This window comes from Cephus cinctus, unplaced genomic scaffold (assembly GCF_000341935.2).
Source record: "Cephus cinctus unplaced genomic scaffold, Ccin1 Ccin1_scaffold1399, whole genome shotgun sequence".
NCBI lineage: Eukaryota > Metazoa > Arthropoda > Insecta > Hymenoptera > Cephidae > Cephus > Cephus cinctus.
The window spans coordinates 82,294-99,363 of record NW_014333795.1 but is presented as its reverse complement, the minus strand read 5'-3'; the positions used below and the strand labels follow the sequence as shown (position 1 = coordinate 99,363).

At 34.2% G+C, this 17,070-nt stretch overlaps 5 protein-coding genes across 17 annotated transcripts; 3 read left to right on the top strand and 2 right to left on the bottom strand.

Moving 5' to 3' along the window:
- The first annotated feature begins 336 nt into the window (after nt 1–336).
- Nucleotides 337–4,393, top strand: LOC107273138 (protein-L-isoaspartate(D-aspartate) O-methyltransferase). 6 transcript variants are annotated; one of them, XM_015751017.2, is made up of 6 exons: nt 337–387; nt 614–700; nt 987–1,126; nt 1,334–1,559; nt 1,625–1,710; nt 1,777–2,171. In XM_015751017.2, the coding sequence occupies exons 2-6, from the start codon at nt 640–642 to the stop codon at nt 1,951–1,953; spliced, it is 690 nt and encodes a 229-aa protein (XP_015606503.1). In that variant the 5' UTR covers nt 337–387; nt 614–639; the 3' UTR covers nt 1,954–2,171. The 6 variants fall into 6 exon arrangements, with proteins under 6 accessions (XP_015606503.1, XP_015606504.1, XP_015606500.1 ...); XM_015751015.2 differs by having other exon boundaries at nt 362–515; XM_025090425.1 differs by having other exon boundaries at nt 363–537.
- LOC107273129 (equilibrative nucleoside transporter 3) lies at nt 2,028–6,679 on the bottom strand. Of its 7 annotated transcripts, none has more exons than XM_025090412.1 (11): nt 6,656–6,679; nt 5,446–5,606; nt 5,267–5,348; nt 4,908–5,086; nt 4,692–4,786; nt 4,564–4,614; nt 4,254–4,486; nt 3,589–3,826; nt 3,444–3,529; nt 3,165–3,364; nt 2,028–3,078 (listed from the first exon to the last, which is right to left on the bottom strand). In XM_025090412.1, exons 1-11 carry the CDS (start codon nt 6,662–6,664, stop codon nt 2,967–2,969), a joined length of 1,446 nt encoding a protein of 481 aa, XP_024946180.1. In that variant the 5' UTR covers nt 6,665–6,679; the 3' UTR covers nt 2,028–2,966. The 7 variants fall into 7 exon arrangements, with proteins under 7 accessions (XP_024946180.1, XP_015606465.1, XP_015606464.1 ...); XM_015750979.2 differs by lacking the exon at nt 6,656–6,679 and adding an exon at nt 6,383–6,522; XM_015750978.2 differs by lacking the exon at nt 6,656–6,679 and adding an exon at nt 6,241–6,370.
- Nucleotides 6,431–9,695, top strand: LOC107273130 (T-cell activation inhibitor, mitochondrial). 2 transcript variants are annotated; one of them, XM_015750983.2, is made up of 9 exons: nt 6,431–6,569; nt 6,766–6,920; nt 6,984–7,098; nt 7,471–7,862; nt 7,938–8,250; nt 8,319–8,419; nt 8,480–8,623; nt 8,696–8,827; nt 8,950–9,695. In XM_015750983.2, the coding sequence occupies exons 2-9, from the start codon at nt 6,898–6,900 to the stop codon at nt 9,182–9,184; spliced, it is 1,455 nt and encodes a 484-aa protein (XP_015606469.1). In that variant the 5' UTR covers nt 6,431–6,569; nt 6,766–6,897; the 3' UTR covers nt 9,185–9,695. The 2 variants fall into 2 exon arrangements, with proteins under 2 accessions (XP_015606469.1, XP_015606468.1); XM_015750982.2 differs by having other exon boundaries at nt 8,462–8,623.
- Nucleotides 9,696–9,966: 271 nt separating this feature from the next.
- Nucleotides 9,967–13,764, top strand: LOC107273123 (engulfment and cell motility protein 1). The gene is made up of 7 exons (XM_015750965.2): nt 9,967–10,532; nt 10,630–10,923; nt 11,208–11,636; nt 11,776–12,192; nt 12,263–12,700; nt 12,781–13,087; nt 13,155–13,764. Exons 1-7 carry the CDS (start codon nt 10,401–10,403, stop codon nt 13,316–13,318), a joined length of 2,181 nt encoding a protein of 726 aa, XP_015606451.1. The 5' UTR covers nt 9,967–10,400; the 3' UTR covers nt 13,319–13,764.
- Nucleotides 13,765–13,914: 150 nt separating this feature from the next.
- LOC107273119 (probable protein S-acyltransferase 23) lies at nt 13,915–17,011 on the bottom strand. Its single transcript, XM_025090427.1, has 9 exons — nt 17,000–17,011; nt 16,119–16,372; nt 15,921–16,035; nt 15,711–15,836; nt 15,196–15,641; nt 14,872–15,121; nt 14,632–14,804; nt 14,406–14,571; nt 13,915–14,341 (listed from the first exon to the last, which is right to left on the bottom strand). The coding sequence occupies exons 1-9, from the start codon at nt 17,009–17,011 to the stop codon at nt 14,138–14,140; spliced, it is 1,746 nt and encodes a 581-aa protein (XP_024946195.1). The 3' UTR covers nt 13,915–14,137.
- Nucleotides 17,012–17,070: the final 59 nt, after the last annotated feature.

Below are 17,070 nucleotides of genomic sequence, written 5' to 3'. Positions count from 1 at the left end.
TCACCATATTCGTAATTATTTCCTAGTTCTGAGGTATAGAGAAAATAAAATAATAGAGGAGTGCAAGATGCTTTTTTCATCCTATTTTCTTGAAGCCATAGCAGAATCATTGTCATCAATTGAAATGATAAAAATTCAATCCGTTTGAAAAATACTACTCTAGTCAAACTTCTTACAAAAAAATTCTGATTTTCCCCAATAGCAATGAATATTCATTAATAAGTTATTCCCAGTAATTAAAATATTTGCAACGTGATATTACTTCCATTTTGGTTTCTGTAAAAAATGATTAAGCCATATTTAAATACCGGAAGGTAATGAAACGTTAAACTTACGTATAACGTGCTCAATGGCGATTTTACTCAGAAACGAAGAAAACGTCAGCTGGTATTCGAACTTGAATTTTGCATGGGCAGAGGATATTTTTCGAAGGAATGCGAATAACAATTGACTTTAAGAGTGAAACCTAATTATCTACAGTCTGTCAGATCTGAAGAATATCTTATTCCCTGACTGTGTGTTGATATTGTTTTCCCAGTAATATTCGATTGTATGAAGTGTTTTGAAATTCCGTTTCGACATTTAAAAGGAATCATATTCTCTGTCGCTTTAGTTTCGTTTTCTGTATTTGGATACGAAATGAGTTCGTTTGGACGTTTCCACGGGAGGAGCAATCAGGAGCTCATTCAATACCTCAAAAGTGCGTAAAATTTGTGATACATACCTATTTCTAACCATTATCTAACAGTGAAGATACTTTATTTCTATTTAGTGTAAGTGTAATTTACTTCACATTTGTCCTTAAATAATTTATTAATAATATAGTACGCACTTGAATTCATTGATAGTGAAGCAACAGACGTGTAGTAGTTTTACCACATTTACACGATTCTATACAGCTTGGAATATTTTATATAATTTATACAATAAGACATGTACTCTGTTACACTATAAATGGTTTTAATACAGTCGATAACTGTTTTCAGATTGTAGCATCATTAAGTCTGATCGAGTTTACACAGCTATGAAAGCTGTGGATAGAGGAAACTATACCTCGTCCAATAATCCATACATAGATGCACCGCAAGGGATTGGTTACGGAGTTACCATAAGTGCTCCACACATGGTATGTATTTTTGCATTTTCTCTTTCTTTTACAATGCACAATTATTCATTTGATTATTAAACTATTACAATGATTTACTAATAGACTATAACTTCATGGTAAAATCAAATTAAACTAGTAAAAATCCATATTTTTATCTTTTGTAAACTATATTGTAATATAAAAAAAAGTAAACTACATATCAGAAAACAGAAGGACATTGTTTAGCATGCTTATGCCTTGGAATTGCTGAATGAGAAACTACGAGAAGGCGGTAGAGCTTTGGACGTTGGCTCTGGATCTGGTTATCTGACAGCTTGTTTAGCTATAATGCTTGGACCCAACGGAGTGGCAGTAGGAATCGATCATATTCCAGAACTTCAACAAATGGCGATTAGAAATATTCAAAAGGTTAATCCAGAGCTGCTAAGCAGTGGCCGTGTCAAGCTTCTTGGTAAATAAATACTGCCATTCTCGATTTTATATGAAATATTATACTAAACGCTGTTTAATATTTAGTTGGAGATGGACGACAAGGATGTCCCACCGAAGCACCTTATGACGCTATACACGTTGGTGCAGCAGCTAAAGAAATGCCAAAAGCCGTAAGTACCACAAACATTTTTATAGAAATTCTATATGGAGAAGTCATATATTAAATTAATTTATAGCTGATAGATCAATTGGCTCCGGGTGGTCGTCTTATAGTTCCTATAGGCCCTGAAAATGGCGATCAAACTTTGGTACAAGTTGATAAAACTGTGGATGGACAAATTAAACGTAAATTCCTCATGGGAGTTGCTTTTGTCCCATTGACTGACCGGGAACGTCAATGTCGATTTCAATAAATCTGTATCATTTTATTATTTATTTGCTACCTTTTTATTAAGTATTATGAATAATATATTGTAAACACTATTAATCCTTAAGAATTTTCCTGATTTTTATTTTGACAACGTTTATCGCATAATTTGAAACTGTTTAATACGATACAACGGATCCATAATAATTTCAAGATTTGTACAATATTAAATATTTATAAAATAAATTGTCTCACTCCATCAGATTTCTCAATGATTCCTTGAGATTCGTATATATGGGATAGGTATGAGAAATACAGGTGAAATATATTACATTGTAATATTTATGATTTTATATTAATAACATGTATAGAATTTCACTGTATTATTCATGTACCCTATTATGATCTTTGCATAACTTATATAACATTACCGCTAAAAATTTATATGTCTATTTTTTATTCTCTATTCTTTACCTTCATTTGTGCCACCATAGTTTGTTATCTTAATATTCGTAGTCAACATTTATAAACATGTAAGAAGTTTAGAGAATGACTAGAATCTCACATTATGTATAATATTTGTGTGTACGATCTACGTATGGTTCTCCCTGTTGCTATCCAAGTTTATGATACATGAGATATTCTGAGATTTTCTAAAATAACCGCAGGATATAATTTTCGCAATGGAATGGTCGAGGTACTTTTATAGTTGCGGTAATACCAAATTAAAGATAATTAAACTTTTTCATTGTCTTGGCAAATACTGTTATCGATTCACAGAAACAAAAGAATGTGTGCAATTTGTAAACGCAAATTCGATTGTCATTGAAATAGATCATTGAATTTTGACACAGGTGTGGACTTATTCCAGGATCACCAGTCTCATATAATACAATTTAAAATTTCTTTCAAATTATATAACAGTCCTAAAACTTCAAATATTTCTAGACTTAGTTTAAAACAATGAACAATCAATGTCTGATTACCGTCGATGGGGGGCAGTGAAAGAAATTCTTCTGATTCGTTAGTCATTTTTTCATCTCGAACTTTTAGACAAGTTTAAAGAACTTTCACCATAACAAGACTCAAAGCAGAACCAGCTGCTAATCCTATACCAAGAAAAGCACCCATCATGAGTGAAGCTATTTCTCTTTCTTGTATCTCGACCGCCCTGAATCAGTAAAAAGTTACATATTAAAACATTGAATAAGTAAATTGATACGACGTACTAAAAATTGTCTATTAAAAATGACTTACATAGGAGCCAAGATAAGAACGATGTTGCACAAGTAACCATTGGTTATGGAAAATGCAATAGTTATCAAAATATAATAAATATCATCTCGGATGTAAACTGGTAGATGACTTCTTGGTTGAGCATTGCAAAATAATATTACTGGTACAAAAATTGTCCTTATAAAACATAAAAGTATTACTTGCCATGGTTTGTTTTTCGGCTGTAAATAAAAGAAACATAGATTTCCAAACTTCCTCAAATTTCTAAAGCATCAAAAAATATATTTCCATTTTACTAACCCATAAAAAATATCCAGCTAAAAGTCTCCCAACATAGTCACCAGTACTGAATATGAGATATGTCACCACAGGTACGAAGTATATGTCTGAAAGATGAAAGAACAATAATAATTTTGAATATAAGAAGTTTCAATAATTTATTTACCGTTCCAGGCATATCCTTTGCCTTTGTCTTGGCTTTCAATCAATACAGTCACTGCTGGATATACTGATAAGCTTATGAAAAATACTAGGAATATACTAAATCCATAATGCCAAGTCTTCTTAAAGATACGAGTATAGGAAATTGTATAGTTTTGTGAGAATATTACTTCGCCGTCTACAGGGAAATCTGTGTTTAAGCTCTCTGGTAGTTTTTCTATCATATGATGTTTAAAAAATATCTGAAAAAATAAATATTATCCTTCAGTCACTAAATATAGAGATGGCTTTTGCGCGTTTAAATATTCTTTGTTTCGCGAATGACTCTTACACTCCTACAGTTCGAGCGTGCAGCTTAAGATTATTCCAAGCGGCTTATCCTTATTTATTAGAGTATTTAATATGACGCATTAGTACTGTATATTATATGCATATCAGTTTGTATAGTGAAATATGTTTCTCTATCTAAACTGGCAACTCGTTTTGCAAGAGCTGCATATGACTCTGAATTCGTTCTAGATTTCTAACTAATCATAAAGTTATAAAACGAATAATGTATGTCGCGCATGTGCATTTGATAAAATTGCATTAATTTTTCTAATAGTGCATATAATAGAAATCATGGAAAACCAATACATAGATATTAGTTGAGTAATAGAGTGAACTTACAGCCTTCTCTAGAATGATGTAAGCAATCAATGAGAGAAACAACAAAACATCACCAATTATGAAATACAATAACCCTGAGAGAACAGGACTGGCTCCTATCCAAAGAGATCCAATTTCGGCGAGTGCTGTGAAAATTCCACCAACTGCCTGACCTCCCATCATTGCTGTAATATATCTTGGGGAGAATCGACCAACGATACCCATCAAACTCCCACCAAAAATGGCACTGGCCACTATAAAATAAAACATATTTCATTATTTCTGCTGTTGTTGCAACCGGTTATAGATTAATAATTATAAAAATCCTTACTATTTACAACTGCAACTGTTGTTAAAGTGATCACCAAGAACGCATTTTGCCCTAAAAGTGTATTTAAAAATTAAGAATCATTAAGTGATATTTTTGAAGATATTTATTATTTCCTTCATCAGACTCACATTCATCCGTATTCACTTTAACAAGAACTGTGGTCAGGATAAAGAGTAAAAGAATAATGCACTGAGATCCTATCATTCTGGTTGTCAGTGATATTCTGAAAATTTAAAAAATTTGTTTGATACTGTGCTTAACTGAAATATTGTGCCTATTTGATATTGCTATTGTTATAATAGTAGCACTTCACTTGGTACGCTGTTATAACACTTTCGACTTACTTTTTACTTATAAATGTATTTAGTATTAGGAAGAGTGTATTTGGAAGAGCACTTGATACACTTAAATATGATATGAAACTAGCTTGAAGATCAGTTTTCGTTTCGAGATTTTCTGTGTGCGTATAATTATGTCGTCCTGTATTGTTTTCATGTATTTCTCGAAATTTGTACATCCAATACTGGAAACAGTAAAACTCATAAAAAGAATTCAGTCTAGGTTTGTCATTCCGAAGATTGATTATTATTTGAATCATTGCATTTAACACAGAGATTCGGGAAGTATTAAACAGACCATTATTTCAAGTAACTAAATAATAGTCATTAATAATTTTGTGAATTACTCATACATTATTACTTACATCATTTGCAGTAACAAAGAAGCTCCATGGAATTAGTGTATTTATTCCCAATAAGTAAAAAATTATATAAGCTATATGATATCTGTAACGAGTAATGAGAAAATGATTATAATATTAATTAATTTATCTTTTAGCTAGTAAAGACAATTTCTATAAAAGAAATAGTAAGCATGGTGTACTTGTCACGTGGTTCATGTTTTAAAAAGGGCTTTTCATCAGGAATGTTTACATTTGGATCATCAACTTCTGTTTCTAATTCATCCTCAAATTCACTATCGCTAGCACCTCCTAGCAAGGGTCTCCTATTAATCGAGTAAGCCATGGCTTTCCTATAATGAATCTGAAACATAAATAAAATTCTATTAGATACTCCAATAAAAATATTAACTCAATTACCACAATCAATAAATTTTATATTTATGGAGAAAGAAGCCCTTGCTTCTAATATCAGAAATGTATAAAAGGAAAGACATAAAGCAGTAATAAAGGACAAGACATAATGTGATTTGTAATATCAAGTGAAAGGTGTTTTATGTCCTTGCTACAGAAGAAAAGGAACAATCTCTACCTCGAGGATAAAACCACTTTACAAAATATCATTGATTACTATTATAAATATACTAAAATCATACAAAAACTACTGTCATAATTACAAACAATAGATCAGACATACAAAAACCGAATTGAACTATATAATTCTAAGACACAAAGTGGCGGCAAATTCCCTCGAATTATGATATACTTCATTAATGACACGATTCCACTCAACATGAGTCACTCCAAGGAAACAATAGAAAAAATTCAGCGAAAAAGTACTTATAATGTTTAGGAATTTACAGTGTATCAATGATTCGGACACGATGACCATGTAAAACTGTCACAGCTCTAAAATATTAAAATTAAAAAAAATTTCACGTCGCTAGACAATATTCTTTAAGGATTTTTATATATGACAGAAACTTTAGTGAATATACAGCTCGCGTAACGCTATCGCTGTGACTGTCGCGAATGCCATTTACTATATGCATAGAGGCAATTTGATGAGGAAAGCAAACGGATTAAATGTAACTGATATCAGAACAATCCATATTTAATGCAATATTACGTATACTATACCTATATCACAGATCTCTACGAAAAACAGCTGTTCGCTAACGACATGACGTTTGATTGCGAGTATGTGGTGCTCCAAATAAGCCTATGAAACATTGGCGTAGATATCATGGGCGTAGATATTAGAAAGATTTCAGTCACGGTTATTTCAATACTTAGAGCTACGCATGGAGCTACGTATCAGTGATAAGTAAGTTTTGTCTCCTCTTCATATTTTTAGAGCTATATAGATTCTTCAGTTTTACGGATTGATTAATTATTGAGTTAGTTATTTACTTCTTTCATTTTGAAACAGTGTTCTTATTGCGATTTTTGAAGATCCATTCGTGTTGTCTTAGATACAAATTTCTCTTATGCATCTTCTGTCTTCTTTGTGTGTAATACAGGGCGAATCGCGCGCAGGTATTTTCTGTAGGAAAATGTTCATCTACGAAAAAACATAATTCGCTACGTAACATGGATAAACATGTTATAACATGGTGGTTTTGATATTGGAGACGCAGTAATCTAACGGCAGGATGTATTGCACACTGAAGAAATGGTAAAGAATTTCTTAATGTGTGATCGTACGATTGGATGTAATTTTCTTTTGGGGTTGTCACAGTTTTTGTAGAAATGGAGCAATCAGAGCTTTGAGCACTGGGGAAGTCTCCACTGCACTGAGGCCTTTTTACTTTACTGTTCATCCAGATCTCTTTGGTCAATTTCCTACACAACGGGTAAGTTTGTCATTTATGTATTATGTAAAGTTATTCAATATACGATTTTACCTATGATTTTTTCTTCAATGTCATCTTCAAATAGTTTGTTCTCTTTCGCTTTGAAAATAATGAATGAAACTTGTTACTGTGTTATTCTTTATTTAATTATTTATATATGTTGAAGCAGAGCCAAATGAAATTGAACTTGGTTAAGGTTAAGGAAAATGAATATTATATATTAATTATGAATTGGCTTTGATGGTTTTAATACTTGTTAACTTTTTTTATTAAATGTTATAATGTAACATTGTGAACGAGAAATATGACATTTGTTTAGTTTTATATTGAATTTTAATTTTAACGTGTAATTACTATTTTTATCTATTTCAGACTGTGAATGAAAACTCATTGAAGCAGCTTAGTTCTATTATAGAAACATTACAGCAACAAAAACCAATTAGACCAACTACGTTGCCATTTTACTTACGGTCAAAAGATGAAAAGGATGTGAAAGCTGGGAAATTTACTTTGGTGAAAATACAATTGAACGAAAGAGACCTTAAGAAAACCATTCTCTCTATCCTGAAAACGTGCAATTTGCCAACAACATTTTTGGATAAGATACAGGAAGAAAAGCCACCTAATCCCAAATACAAATCAAGATTTTGGCAAGACCGAGGCTTGTCTGGGGAACGACTGGACTTCTCTGAATTAGAAGATGATCCCATTTTTGCAGCTATTTTTATGAGAAGGAAAATCAATTCTGAGCCAGATACGTTTAAGTTAGTTGAGTAAAATATTAATTCATGTTCTTGCAAGTTTAACATAATTATCCTACATTGAACATGTTAATGCAGAGCATATTTGGACAAACACGTAAACGAGGCTCATATCAAACTTGAAGCATGTCGACCAGTGCGCGAAGAAGTGAAAAAGCTAGAAGAAGAATTATGTGCAGCTTTGGGTCTAAAAAGTATTATATGGGACTGCGGTTGGAATATTACCCATTACCGTGGGTGCCTGCTAGCTTTTCAAGCCCTCGCGAAGCACCACCCTGAGCCAATGGTAGTTTTAAAAGACCGCACACTCGTTTTTGCAAATGACACGGGCATTAATCTTGAAGGGAACGTTATGCTGAATTCAGGAGAAGTTAGACACAATTGGCTTGATGTAAGTTGACTCAATAATATATACCAGATCCTGGTCTCACAATCTTGTTACTGTTTGTGTCATGATAGCTCATTAAGAACGTGCGAAAGCACGATGTGGTACTGCTTCGGCTGCCAGCATTCGAGAAGGCGGTGTCAACTGTACTCCTGGGTATTAAAGTGGGTCGACGGTGCGTAAGACAGCAAATAATTTGAGTGACGGTAAGGCTCAGGGTGCTCTATATGTGCAGAAAGTTTATGCCGAAAATAATGGTGGGCCAGTACGAGTCACAACTTCGTCAACTCACGACGACCCTTTCCGATTATCGTGGACGACGTAACTATCCGAGTACATGGCCGAGTGACTTGTCTGCGTACGAAATCGTTATTGAAACGTAAGTGCTTCATGAGAGGTTTGACAATAAACAATTCCTGAAACGACATAAGCTATAACATTTGTTGGACAGTGAGGCAGGACCTCTCATGCTGTCCCCAACTGGACAATTCATCGTGCCATCTTCTTGTCCCAGTTTTCTCTTGATAAGTTTTATCACTGAAAACTTGGACGAAGCCACAAAAAGACTACATCACTATAACAAGTGAGTAATTACTGTAATAGACAATATTAATCTAACTCATTATAAACCCACTTTCTCACAGAGATTTGCTAGTATGAATAGTGTTATCGGAGATGATAATATGTAATTGTTTAAAACTTTAGTGTGAAGCATGTGGAACGAGATCTTCACGACAGGGCAGTCAAGGAATTGGGTCTAGTTGCGTTGAACAAGGATGACAGCATAACTCCAGATCTAATGATCCAATGCTGTCAACGTCTTCTTATTCACAAAACAGTTCTGGCACCAATGCTCGAAGGTGTTATGCTCTGGGTAACACATTACTACTCTGTAATGAGTGACGGTGTTCTATGTGTTCCATGGGACTGGAAACTGTGAAGTTGTATCATTTGATAGTTAGTTACTGATTCATTAGTAGAATTGCAAATGAGTCTATGTACTGCATAAAATGCCCAATGTACAAATGATTGATCGATCATTGTAAAAGATGAAGAGTAATATTCTCACCACACAAAATGTAACCTTATATCAGTCTTGTAGGAGAATATTTAAATAGAGCAGAGTTTCATAGCTCGATTTTATTAGCCAAATGTTTTACAAGTTAACGATGTAATACAAATACGTATTACTTCCTGTTTTAACTAACTTATAACGATTGCACGTGCCTGATTTACGAAGAGGTGCGTCTAGAATAAACAGTGATTTTTCTTTGTATGTAAATACAAACTAGATACTAGCCCTAGCAGAATTAAAATGTCAATCACAAAGTTTATTCGCACCGTGAACCTTGTCTTTAAGGTTCTTCATTCAGGCTCAAATTTAGTAGAAATTATTTTTAAACTTATGTGTATGCATATAGTTTTTTAATAAAATTTACGTTAGACAGGGATATCATATATTTTTTCTACGCTGCTTAACATAATACAATAATAAAAGTAGAGCTGTGTGTTTATGGATATATCAAAAGAAAATCTAAAAAAAAATTGCTAATAAACTGATATATCAAGTTTATATATGTCTGCTTTATAAATCAGACCTTTTCTATAGTCTCCTATATTTGTAACATTCAATTGTTATACAATAATGTAATGTTTCAATTACAGTAAACCTTTTTTTTTTTTTTTGAAATAATTATGCTTTGGCGCGTGCGCTGCTATTCACAGAACTGCATGAGATAGGCAAGTGCAATGGCGCGGATCAGCGTGGATTAATAAAACCTGTTTGACAAGTTGGCAAGTTAAAGACCCTTTCACAGATTCACCTTGCGCAAGAAACTCAAATGAAAATCACCTGCTGTATGAAAACAAGTTGATTTGTTGTAAAGCACGAAACTGAAAATCACCCTCGTAAATATATATTGAAGTATGTATATTGTATGCTGTGTGTATATATATATATATACACGTTCAGGAACAGCGTGAATTAGGGAAGTCATTAAATGCAGGAAGCGTCGGGACGACGCCTGTAGTCATGGCTGTCGCGTCGTGATATGGCAGTTGTCAAAATTTGTCAAGAACTAATAAATTTAAATAAAGCGACATTGCTGTAAAGATTCGCGTTACAGACAACGGCCTATCATTAATTTTTAACTTACATGTACACACAGACAATAAAAATGCCGGCCCAAAAAGATTCGAATATTGTGAAAATTGCTGTGGAAATGACTGATCAAGTTCCCCAGCTTATTGAATTCAATCAAAAACAACCCCTTACTGGAATTATACAGGTACTCGTATTTGCATTTACGGAATCAGAATATCCTTTTGACAGGGTCTTAAAATAAATGATATTTCTGTGTAGTAACATCTTGTGTGTTCTTCCAGGAGCTTTGCAATGGATGGGGACTGACTGATCCAGATACTTATTCTCTGCAATTTTCTGAGAACAATAATCAAAATTATATTACAGAGAAGAATCGTAATGAGGTAAAAAATGGGAGTGTTCTTAGGTTGGAACATTCTCCGTCAAAAACAGCAAGTGATATCCTTGGAAAATTGATTCATGGCACTGCGGAGGAGAAGGTTGTAGCTTTGCAGAAACTCAGTACACTCAGTATGGACATGACGTTTGCTTTGGAATTTATTAATAAACAAGGACTTGCATTAATAATTTCTCAGGTAATATATAATTTGAACCTTATATTTATATTATTATTAGTATAATACATTAAGAAAGAACATCAATCTATATAAATATTGAGTGGCACTTATCTTTGACTACCTGATTATTTTTATTATCTGAACAGACAGCAACTGACAATTATGTCCTAATCTTGATACTATTTATGTCTGATTTTACTATCATATCAATGTTTTTGTTTGAATTAGACAAATAATTTATGCCGAATTGCCTTAACACTATTAAATACATGGGTCATACCTTTCCTTACATTTTTCAACAGGTGGATTCTGGTAAATACAAGGGCAGTGGACTAGCTTACTCTCTACAGTCCTTTGTTGAATTGATGGACCATGGAATTGTATCCTGGGATATCTTAGAGACTCCTTTTATCAACAAAGTCGCAAGTTACGTCAACAACCAGTCTATAAGTCAAGACTCGAATGTCATAGAGGCTTCACTGAGCATCCTAGAGAACATAGTGTTGAATTCATCAGGAAAATATGCCCAAGTCGAGAAGGAAGTTACTTTTCCAAATTTAGTAATGCACCTGCAAAGCATGAGTCCTCAAATACAGCAGAACGCAATTGCATTGATAAATGCTCTCTTTCTGAAAGCTGATGTGGCAAAGCGTAGAGCTGTGTCCTCCACATTGCAATCTAAGCAAGTGCGCAATGTCTTCCTGACAAATGTGATTCAGTCTACCGGACAGGTGAAAGATACATCTCTAAATAATACCTTGTTCCAATTTAAACCCCAGTGTTACACTTATATAACCATTACATTAACATTAATGTAAACTCTGATAATTGATATTAGCATACATTGAAAACAATCGAATGATCTTGTAGGTTGGCACAGAAATGGCACATCAGTTGTACGTACTCCAGACACTAATGCTCAGTTTACTAGAGCAGCGAATGATGACGAAGATGGATCCCCAGGATCAAGATGCTCACGATAAAATCAAGGAGCTTCGTAGAATAGCTTTCGATACCGAAGGCTCTGCTAGTGGTGACGTTGCTGCACGGAAGCAAGGTCTTTTTGCGAAGGATTATAAAAAATTAGGATTCAAGTATGACATAAATCCTGCACTCGACTTTACGGAAACTCCACCCGGTATGTTGGCTTTGGACTGTATGGTGTATTTTGCGCGAAATCACACCGAAAGCTATACAAAAGTTGTGCTGGAGAATTCATGCAGAGCAGATGAACACGAATGTCCATTTGGCAGAACTAGTGTGGAGCTTGTTAAATTACTTTGTGAGGTATCGTATGAATTATTTAAAAATTATATGTAAATAATACTTTTAAAACCATATGCAATTTTAAATATAGGTGTTACGCATTGGAGAAGCCCCTAGCGAACAGGGTCAGTCTTATCATCCAATGTTTTTCACTCACGATCATCCCTTTGAGGAATTTTATTGTGTTTGCATTGTCCTATTGAATAAAACATGGAAGGAAATGCGAGCCACTACGGAAGACTTTGTGAAAGTCTTCTCCGTGGTGCGCGAACAAATCACTAGAGCCCTGCAATGCAAACCAACTGGACTGGATAAGTTTAAGAATAAATTACAACAGCTAACGTATTCAACGATTACTAATTTGTGGCAACAAGAAAGGACGAGTCGTGAGGAATGGGAAAGTCATGCGAGACCGATAGTAGAACTCAGAGAACAAATCACTCCGGAAATATTAGATTTAATCCAGCTGCAGCGTTTAGGATTCCTTGTGGAAGGCACCAGGTTTACTAAATACAGTGCCAGAGGACAGGTATGATTTTCAGTTATTTTTTATATTATACTAATAATACTAATAATAATATTAATAATACGTTATAATAATTCTTGTAGAGAATCAAAGACAAATTCTGGTATGTGAGGCTCTCTCCTAATCACAAGGTGTTTCATTATGGAGATTGTGATGAAAAATCTGTACCAACGATAGATGAGCTTCCGACAAAATTAGCCGTAGTGGAAATACGAGGTTTACTTACAGGAAGAGAGTGTCCTCATATGAAAGATTTACAGAGGCGAAAAACTACGCATCAGTTAGCCTTTTCTTTAGCTTTAGATTCTGTGGAAGTTTCTAGTTTAGATTTTGTCGCACCGGATGAACAAGTTTTCGATTACTGGACGGACGGCATCAACGCTTTACTTGGTAAGTCATCGTTTTAAATCAGTCGTTAAGTACAGACTGAGTGCTGATACTAATCTTGTTTCTTTAGGTAATAAAATGACTAGCAAAGAGACCGAGAATGATTTGGAAACACTCCTCTCGATGGATATAAAATTGCGACTTTTGGATGCTGAAGGAATCGATATCCCACAGGATCCTCCACCAATTCCAGAACCGCCACCAAATTACGACTTTTGCTACGAACTCAAGTAGATTTCAAACTCTTGTAATTTTAATATAGAATAGATTGTCTCAATAACAGTTAACGAATTGTGTATCTTAGTAGCGACTGCCATGGCGAATACTCACTTGGTGTATTAATCGAGAAGAGAGATTTGTCTGGCTACAGTTTTTATTTCTAATCATTGCTAAACTATATAATATTAGAAGTTGCAAACGCCAGCGACTGACGATGAGGCATTATTAGGCGTACCTCACTTTCCTTTTAATTCCCGGGACGATGCATTATATTTTACCAAAGATATTCTTTTAAGAATTTCATATACACGCTTTTGCGCAACAATATTATACAGATTAGGTATACAATATTTAAAAAAAAATTCATATCTACCCTTTTAAAGACGAAACTTTTATCTTGAATCTCTGTTATTAAATTTATTTTCATTGCCATTAGATCTATATATTTATCTATTTTATACGACTATCAATTACACTTTGACGTAGATTATCTCGGCGTTGTCTTAAAAATCAAATTATATTTATCAATCATGTGCATTAACAATGTGAATATTTTTATCAGTATTTTGTAAAACTCATTTTTTCATATTAGTTCTAATAAATTATACACATTCGATGTAACGAATCATTTATTGAACGATTTTCTTTGTACAAATGCTAAGCAGGAATGTGACCGAAGTTTCCCGGCTATAGATAAATAGATTTAATTGAGTTATATAATTTTATGAAGAACAATTAGTGCGAAAAAATAGAATTCTTGAGATGCTAATGCATGAGTGCTCGTAAGAGAATAAGAGAAAGTGTCATCGTAGGCCATTAATATGCAATTCCATTTCACATCGCTTCTTCGCTGAGAATATGATAGTGCTGAGGATCATTCCCATAGTGATCCGGAGGGCAGAGGAAGAATTCAATAAAATTGAGTATGGGGCCTCTGCTAAAGGGATTCAAATATCTGCCTCTCTTATCGCGGAGATAAGAATATCTTTTATAATTGAACATCTCATTTGTGGTGAGATTCATACAGGCGTGCAGTACCTGTTAATTGAATTAGTACAGTAAAATCCATAATATTCATTGATTTAATAATATTTATACTTACCGAAGTGCAAGTGAGTATCCAGCCAAGTCCGCAAAATACAAAAGCTTCCAATAAGCCAAGAACGTATAGCAACTGTATACCTTCTATTGCGATACAGTAACAGGCGAAATATAATGTGAATGAACAATTTATGGCCACGCACATAACAAAGAGGAAGAACCACATTCTAGAAAGAAAGGTGATGCTAATTATATTATTATATATATTTATTATAGATTTTGTTTACCTGTTTCTCAATCCTACGCAATTATAGATGAAAGGACAATGATGGTCAAAATAGGTCACGCATCGATTGCAAATTCTGCAATGCTTAGCTCTTAGAGGTCTGAAACATCTGCAGCTGTGACATAGTCTTGATAAAATAACATTTCTCTTCTTCCACTTGTCGAAGTACGGAATCTTGAGACATAATATAATCGATTATAGAAAATTAAATATTTTTTATTAATTAATAAATTATAGTTACCTGCTTAATGGCTCTATAATAAGTATCACTGTTCTGTGGTACATAACCAGGATCCCTTCTGTTAGCTACGATCCAGGATATCCACATTACAACGTTCCAATAAATAAAACAGTAATGACTTCCTCGAAGAAGATTCCAAGTAATGGGAATACATTTTAACAAATACATGGGATACCCCCATAAGAGTACTGAGCCCATAAATAATAGTAATGGTCCCTTGCTATTGCCGGCACCGCCAAAAAGAAGAGCCCTATTAAAATAGGATTAATTTATTCAATGTATTATAATATGAACACATATAAAATATAAAGAAATGAGACAAACCATAATTCGTTGATAGGTGGGACCCAACGTGCCCTGCGCTTTTGTTCACCTTGTAAAATTCTCACAACATCGGAATGTCTATGACTCTTAGCTAATTGCAATGGGGTCTTGCAATTTTTATCACGTGGCTCCAGTTCTATTTTACTTTTCTCACATAGGATCTTCACGCAGCTAACATTTCCTGAGAGACATGCCAGATGCAAAGGTGTCGAGCCAAAATAATCAGGCTTCTGTAAATCCACTCCACTGTACATAAGTAATCTAATTAATTCAGCATGTCCCTTATAAGCTGCCCAATGCAATGCAGTATCTCCATTTATATCAGTTAAATGACATAAGGCTCCAGAGCCAAGTAAAAAGGCTGCTGTGGCAAATTTCCCAAACATACAAGCCGTCATGAGTGGTGTCAATCCTTTGAAATCTGCAGCATTCACAGCTACCCCAGCCTGAATATCATAATATGATTTAATTAAATCAATATCATATATCTAGATTTATCAATTTCTAATATTTACTTTGAGTAATAATTGAACAATGGCACTATGCCCTTTTCTACAGGCCCAATGTATAGGCCGTGGGCCTTGTGTACCCAGACAGGATAAATCTACAGGTCCATTTTGTTCCACCAGGTATCTCATCACCTATTTCATTGGAATTAGGTATTATTAAAAGAATTTTTAAAATACAAATAAATAATCTACAGTATTTCAAAATAGGCTGCTTACTTCAACATTACCATCCAAAGCTGCCCAATGTGCAGGTGTGTATCCCCATTCATCTCTAGCACTTAAAACGCTTAAACCACTTTTCTCCACAAGCTCTTCAATGGCCTCCATTTCTCTATAATACAAAAGATAAGTAAGAAAGTATTCAAATTAAGTAACACAATTATAGTGAAGTTCAATGAAATAACTGAGACCAACCCTGCTCTAAGAATTTCAAAAATTCGTATAGTCTCATCTGTAGGGCCTTGACCTGGGGTAGCCTCATCAGTATAAACGTTATCATCAGGCCCATTTCTTCGTCTAGCTCGGGTTCCCTTGGCAGAGCCCTGGGAGCTATGTGCCGCCACGGAAAGTGGACTGTTCGGTAGATGCCCTACCACGTCGGGATCCGGACTCAATTCCCATACGGACCGTGCGGCACCTGGCCCTGTCACGGGGCTCACGGGGTACACCTATCAATTGTAATAAAATTACTAATAATCCTTACCTACACGTATCTATATTCATGATACTATAATTACTAAAAATACATTAAATATTTAAGAAAATTAACGTCTATTCAATTTACCTTGCAAAGCGTTGCGAGTTCCGTGTTTAAACGATCAAATTCCGAAATTGTTCGTGAGTTGTTTATATTATTTAACGGGGAAGTCCCTTCTTCAGGGGCGGTTAGTCACAAAGAAATACTTGGAGCAGTCATACTTCAATTTATTATAGAATTTCATTCACTATGGTCTATATTATTATTATTTCCTTCGCAGTAGGGGAACAAAATATCTTAAATGACACGTTTCAGTAGAGAATACTTGACACCTGCATTTCCGTGAGGAAAAACTGATTTATACCTAACATTGCGCATTCAAATCAATAATTCGGCCGAACAGACGCCTGCGTCGAAAGTACGTTTGTAATCACACATAGATATGCCTGCAAAGTTTAACTATCTCAAAACATTGAGAATCCAATCACTCAATATTAAATGTTTTTAATACGATTCCTTCAAATTATGTTGCGATTATTTAAAACTGTTAAAGCTTACATAATTTTATTTGCTGTTATACGAAATACAATTCAAATACAACAGTGGACATTGTTGATGTCTGTTTCCGCATGCGCACAGTTGTGGCGCATCTGCTATAGTTGATTGATT